This window comes from Olea europaea, unplaced genomic scaffold, assembly GCF_002742605.1.
Source record: "Olea europaea var. sylvestris unplaced genomic scaffold, O_europaea_v1 scaffold4280, whole genome shotgun sequence".
Classification (NCBI taxonomy): Eukaryota; Viridiplantae; Streptophyta; class Magnoliopsida; order Lamiales; family Oleaceae; genus Olea; species Olea europaea.
The window spans coordinates 8,019-15,141 of record NW_019262588.1 but is presented as its reverse complement, the minus strand read 5'-3'; the positions used below and the strand labels follow the sequence as shown (position 1 = coordinate 15,141).

The 7,123-nt window shown below is 36.4% G+C and overlaps 1 protein-coding gene across 1 annotated transcript; it reads left to right on the top strand.

The window, feature by feature from the left end:
• Positions 1 to 212: 212 nt before the first annotated feature.
• Positions 213 to 1,027, top strand: LOC111387846 (calcium-transporting ATPase 12, plasma membrane-type-like). The gene is made up of 2 exons (XM_023012441.1): positions 213 to 414; positions 531 to 1,027. Exons 1-2 carry the CDS (start codon positions 213 to 215, stop codon positions 1,025 to 1,027), a joined length of 699 nt encoding a protein of 232 aa, XP_022868209.1.
• The last annotated feature ends 6,096 nt before the right edge of the window (positions 1,028 to 7,123 follow it).

Genomic DNA, 7,123 nt, shown 5'->3' with positions numbered 1-7,123 from the left:
ATTTCCCTTCTTTTCTTGCTCATCATTCTTCTTCAAGAGGTCTTCTTTGCAAATTTTGGAAATGTGACCAGTTTTACCACATCGATAGCACACGTGTTTCCCGAACAAACATTCACCCCATGCACTTGTTGCACTTTGGACAGGGTGAGACAACTCGTCCAAAGCTCGATCCAAAGTTGACATTTTTGTTCTATACTTCTCCATTTTCTTCGATGAACCCATTCTACCATGCATCCTATTGCACTACTCTTGAAATAAAACCATTCAATTTGAAGAATGGCCAAAGCGGGGTTTTGATCAGTAAAAATGGCTACAATACGATTCACATACATAGAAAGGGAACACCAGAAGTGATAATTCCAATGTGTTCTCATTACTATGAGAGTACTGGAAATGTAAAAGTGATGAACAAAGGTTCGAAAGCTTTATTTGAGAAAATTCTTGCAAGCATGGTAGAAAATGGCCTCAGATGTATAGCTTTCGCACATAGGAAAACATCAATAAGAGATTATTTCACCTTCTCTCGACAGCAATTGATTCTATTAGGCTTGTCGGATTGACAAATTCGCGTCAAAGTGGAATAGTGGAAGATTGTTGTAGAGCTGGAATCAACGTCAAATTGATCACTGGAGATAACAAAGTAACTGCCACAATCATGGCCACTAAGTTTGGAATAATTGAGCCTTATTACCAGCCTTGTGAAGCGATAGATGGTGAGGAATTCTGGAAGTTTAGCTCAGAAATGCTAATGGCGAAAATTGAAAATATCTGCATGCTGGCAAGAGCCTCTCCTGATGAGAAGTTACTTATGGTCCAATCTTTGAAGCAGAAAGACCATGTGGTTGCATCCATTGGACGAGGCATTGGAGATTCACAAGCCCTTAGCAAAGCAAATGTAGGACTTTGTTTTGGAACCCAAGGAGTAGAAATTGTCAAAGCATGCTCAGCCATTGTCATGTCATGCAAAGATTTTCCTTTCATCATTGATATTTTGACATGGGGTAGGGGAATATACGACAGTGTCTAGATATATACTTAGTTTCTGCTCATTGCAAGTTTTGTTGCTCTGGTAATTGACTTTGTGATGGCTGTTTCATCTAGCGAACCCCCTGGTTTGAATGCTGTGATAGTTGTTCCAACAGGAAAAATTCTATCTTCGGTGTTTTAACTTTTGTGGATGAAACTGATTGCAGGTACTTTAGTTCTTGCACTCAATATCGAAAAGCCATCTCAAGATGCTATGCGGAGGCCACTAAGAAACTTGAAAGAGCCACTAATCACAGCACAAAGTCGTAAAAAATTGGGGCTCAAGCTTTATATTAGATAGCCATCTTTCTGGTTATACATTTCAAAGGCAAATCATTATTTAATGTAAATAATAGGGAAAAGGATTCTTTGGTCCTCAGTACATACATTCTTTGTCAAACCTTTAGCATATTCAATCCCAGGCTTTTGGAGAACATTTTTGAGGAGATGCAAAAGAAAAAACTTCTCTTGAGCATCATTGGACTAATTATTTCCATTCAGTTTATAATGGTGGAAATTTTGAATGGGTTTTTAGGACAGACATGCTAGGATTTGGCCAGTGGGGCTTGTGTATAGCCTTTTCTGCTGCACCTTCTATGGTCACTTGGTTTGTTAGGTGCATGGCTCCTCTCAGAAATGATAAGTGTGCTTTTACAAATTTATTTAGTTCACAAACATAACTAAATTATGATCAAAGAGTTTGAATTATGGCTTAATTCTATGTAATTATGTTTTGTAGGACTATATTGATGAATGTGGTGGAATTCAAGATAAAAGAAACGAAAAAGAACCAAAAAGGAAGAAAATCCAAAGTATGAAGAATAAGTTGCAACATTTCAATAGTTGATTCGGATTAGAAAATGAAGATTAAAGATGTTGCGGGTTCAATTGGATGCAATTAAAAGTCGAAGGGTTGAAAATGTAAGAGAAATAACTTGAAAGAATAAAAAATCGACTTCGAGGGCTCAAATGTAACATATGGAAGAAATTTTGCCTGAGCGACAGCCTAGTTATAAATACCGGGCAATCGCCCAACATGATTTTTTTAATTACTGAGAAGAACTTCTTGGCTTGAGCGACTACTCGAGTTTTGCCTGGGCGACAGCCCAAGCCAATCATGGCGAGAAAATCTAGTTTCCTTTTCTAAATGAAATTCTTATATAAACAAATCATGGGGAGTCTTTTAAAGCCATAGGGACGTCCAAAAACATAGACCATGTATTATACATTATTTTGGGAGGATTTGAAGAGAAAGAAGGAAAAAAGAAGAAGATTGAATCCAAGATTCAAGCTCTCACTTTAAGAATTTTAATAGGGTGATGTCTTTTCTTGATTTTTATTGTTGTGTTCTTCTTCCCATCATATTAGGCTAGAAAAATCTATACTAGGAGATCGATGAACCTTGTAATGTGATATATAATTCTTTATTCCGTATTTTGACATTAAAACACATATTGATTGTTTGAATGATTTATATGCATTTAATTGCTTCCATGATTATGGGCCCGTAATTGTGTGAATTTTGGTGGTTTGTTTCATCTATTCGAAAGAAGAGGAATAAATTCGATAAGGTATAAATCATCATAAGGTCTGATAGTGGATAGAAATATACCCCTATGCTTTGCCTGAATCTCTAAGTATTCACAAAACTACATGCATTCTCGTATATTTGCATCCGTAATAGAATATAGGCTGGTGGTGTATGAGAATAGGTACAATTCATGACGAGAGAGTGTGTTGGATAGATTTAGGAGTATTGATTCTTCAAAATTTCATCATGTTGTCAAAGTGTGGAATTAAAGTTAAATTGAATATTACTTGGGAATTCGTGAACCTAGTATATCTCACATTTAGCCTGAGTCCCAAACATCAAATTGTATTTTAGTTAATTTAAACGTTGTGTTGCATAGCATATCATCTAATTCATAATATTGGTACCTTAGCTTAGATTTAGGATTTTTTAGGACAAAAACTCATAATTGATCATTTAGATTCGGTTAAGGCCGAGATAAATACAGTTGAACTACTTAATTTTTGTAGGACAATATTCGAACTCCAAAAATCTACTTTATTACTTGTTAACGAACAGTACACTTGCGGTGATTTAAATTGAAAGAAAATATTTCGTGAAAAAATTTTTGGCATCGTTGCCGGAGATTGAGTTTAGTTTAATTTCATTTTTCTAGGCACTAATTCGAACTTTAAATTTTTATTTTTATTATTTTTTATTTATTTTCATTTAAGTTATTTTATTTTATTTTTATTATAGTTCTTCAAATTGTTTGAATCTGAGTGCTACTACTAGTTTTCTCGTAGAGTTTCATGCCAAGATCGACTGGAGGAGAATTGATTCCAATTGATCCTGAAATTGAGCGCACTTTTCATCAATTGCAAAGAAAAACTAGAGAAACACAGTTGCAAATGGCTAACGAACCGAACAACCATATTATCCCAGCTAATGAAGGAGAGGTGGTAGACGAAGGAAATGAGACTTTGAGAGATTTCTTGATTCTTCAAGTAATTCAAATCCAGTCCAGCATAGTGTATCCACCATTTGGACAGCATAATTTTCAATTGAAGACTAATGTGATATAGCTATTCCAGAATGGACACCAATTTTATGGCAAAGCCGAAGAAAATCCACATACACACATATCTCGATTCTTGGATATGTGAAACACTTCAGGTATCAAGGAATTTCAGATGATGCTATTAGGCTAAGGTTGTTTCCACATACACTATGAGATAAGGCACTTGAATGGTTTGATTCACTTCATATTGCAAACATCACTACTTGGAACGAGCTGGTTCATAAATTTTGCACGAAGTTTTTCTCAACAGCTAAGATAGCGAAACTGAGACATGAGATATTGATATTTAGTCAAGGAAAATCTGAATCATTTGACGAAAGCTGGAATAGATTCAAAAACATGTTCTGGAAGTGCCCTCAACATGGGTATGACAAAAGGACCAAAATTCGATTTTTCTATACAGGGTTACTCTCGTACCATAAAAGCGTGGTGGACTCATCATCAAATAGCTCAATATCCACACAAACAATTGATGGAGCACTGAAATTGTTTGAGAGAATGGCTACCACTTCAGCCATGTGATCCTCTGAGTGGGTGATTCAGAAGAAGCCTCCGAGTGTCTATGAGGTAGATGCATAATTAGCCTTATTAGCAAAGATTGACTTACTAGTTCATAAGGTGGAAAGTATATCACAGTTCGCGAATGCAACATATGTACGAAAACCAAATTGTGAAGAATGTGGAGCGAATTATTGTACGACAGAATGCCCAATTCTATCACAGGGAATGGAACAAATAGAGTACGCACAATCGGGTCAACGTCAACAAAACTATCAAAATTCAGACACTTACATTCCCGATTGGAAAGAACATCCAAATCTCTCATGGGGTGGTACCCAAAATCAGAATAGATCTCAGAGGCAATTTCAGCAGGAGAAGACACTTCAATTAGAAGAGATGTTTGTAAATTTCATGGAAAAGACTGAAAAATAGATAGAAGTAAATAACCAATTCATTAGGAAAATTGAAACTAGTCTCCAAAATCAGAGTGCTGCAATTAAAAACTTGGAGACGTAGATGGGACAGATGACACTCGCTATGACAAAAAGGGCACCAGATACGTTACCAAGTAATATTGAGTTGAATAATAGGGAGGATGTTCAAGCGATCACAACTAAAAATGGGATGCAACTACCTGAAAGACACGTTGAGAGGTCGAGTGTAAACAACTAGACAACACTCTCTATAGAAGAAGAGATTGTATAGAAAGACAAGCGGACACGTGAATTCACACCAAAGGAGAATTCAGAGACTTCACGGGATAAGGGCACAATTCCAGTTAACCCCTATGAGCCACCCATTCTATTTTTCCAGAGGTTGAGGAAGCACAGGATGGAGCAAAAATATAAGAAGTTCCTCGAAATCTTAAAAAAGCTCCACATCAACATTCCATTCGCCGATGCACTATTCTAGATGCCCAGCTATGAAAAGTTTCTAAAGGACATATTATTAAGTAAATACAAGCTGGAGGATCATGAGACAGTAATGCTAATCGAAGAGTATAGCGCCTGGATCTAGAAAAAGGTCCCATCAAAATTGAAAGATCCACGGAGTTTCACTGTCCCTTACACAATTGGAGATTTTTATTTTAATAAAGCATTGTGTGATCTTGGTACGAGTATTAACTTGATGCCACTCTCTATTTTCAGGAAACTAGGATTGGAAGAGCCTAAAGCAAGTAACTTTACAGCTGGCTGATCGATCACTTACACATCCATGAGAGATTATTGAAGATGTATTGTTCAAAGTGAATAAACTTATATTCTCAGCGGACTTCTTAATTCTGGACATGGGAGAAGATAAGGATGTGCCTATCATATTTCGGCAACCATTTTTGGCAACTGTGAGAGCTCTCATAGATGTGCAATAAGGACATTTGACTCTGAGACTGGGGGAGGAGCAGGCCTCTTTTAATATTTTCAAAGCAATGAAATGTCCCATCGAGCTAGACACTTGTTTTCAAATTGATGTGATTGACATAGGTATTCCCTACAATTACGAGTTAAAGAAACTGCCAGACATTCAGGAGGCCGATATGATGTACCCTCAATCCACTTTCATTGACTGAAAGGAGATCGAGGTATACACCATGGAGTCTCAAACGGATGATGAGGGAAAGTCATACTACTTGGAAAATGACAGGTTTGAAGGGTGGAGGATAACTGCAATGCGAAATAAGAGCATATTGAACAAACTATACAGGACCTCCCAAGCCATATTTAAAGTGCCATAACACACCTATACCAAAAGTCGAGCTATCGACTATAAAATAATGCTGATTAGGATGTAACCCAACGTTTCTATCCTTTCATTTATTTCGTTTTGCAATAGTTTAGGAACTTTTCATTTTTTAGCAGTATCAATAGTTTTACGTCATCGATCATACATCCCTATCACATGGAGTCTAGGCATGGTCCACACAAGTCCCAATGCACTAAGCACGAGTCATGAGGTTGAAGTCCTATTTTAGTAAGTCATGTGTCAAATTGAACAAAGTGCATGTTTTGAGTGACGTTTCATTGGTGATTCACATGTTTGTATTATGAACCCTATGTTGAGACATAAATTATGCATTATGCATACCAACAATGTACACATGCACCTTGATCCAAGTTTGGGGGATTTGTGCACTAAATAGGTTATTTCTTACCTCAGTTGCATCTGTTTACGCCATGTGAACTAATATGCATACTTTGCACTTTTACAAGATACCGCAAAAAGAATGTCACAGGGAAAAGAGAAACACTGTGGGTCCTAGTTTTCATTCACCACCTCCATATAGATCAAGGAAGTACTCGTATCCCATCTTGCGTTTTTAGTTTATTATTGTCCTTCAATTATGTCTGTTTACACTTTTATTTCATCTTCACATTGAGGACAATATATTATACAAGTTTGGGGGTGGGTGACATAATCTTGGACACAAACATCTTTTCATCATTTTGCCTATATTTATCAATATCTATGTTTCATGACTGCATATTATGTGCTTGATGAGTGTTAAAAAATTTTCTTTGCATTTTATTCAGTTTGTTGTATTTCCATTCTTGCATGCTTGTGTGGGCTTGATAGCCTTGCCAGCTATGATGTGATTATTGAACTGGTATAAATTATAAACTGTGGATATGGTGCTGAATAGATTAACCAATACTTATTGATGTAATACTTGACATTCTTTATGCATGTCACTCATGCTCAACATGTTAGGTTAGTGATTGGGGTTTTGAACATAAAGTAGGAGAATAATGATAACCCTCTACTAAATCAAATAATAAACCACCTTAAGATAGTTTGGAGATGGTTGAGCAATCATAGGAAAGCATTGAGATAAGTGGGGGCTCCGTGCATGAATTTTATTGTGCGGATTGCCTAGACCAATGAAATGAAAATTAGGTGAAAAACATAAATTGGGGGTTGGTTTTGGAGGCCAAATGTCTAGAAAAATAATAAAGGGCATAAATCTAACTTGTGAAAACAGGATACATTTTTCCATGTATTTATGATTC

Coding starts and splice junctions, on each gene's coding strand:
- LOC111387846 (XM_023012441.1), top strand. CDS start 213: ATGAACCCATTCTACCATGCATCCTATTGCACTACTCTTGAAATAAAA. Junction 415..530: donor TGTAAAAGTGATGAACAAAG/GTTCGAAAGCTT, acceptor TTCTCTCGACAG/CAATTGATTCTATTAGGCTT.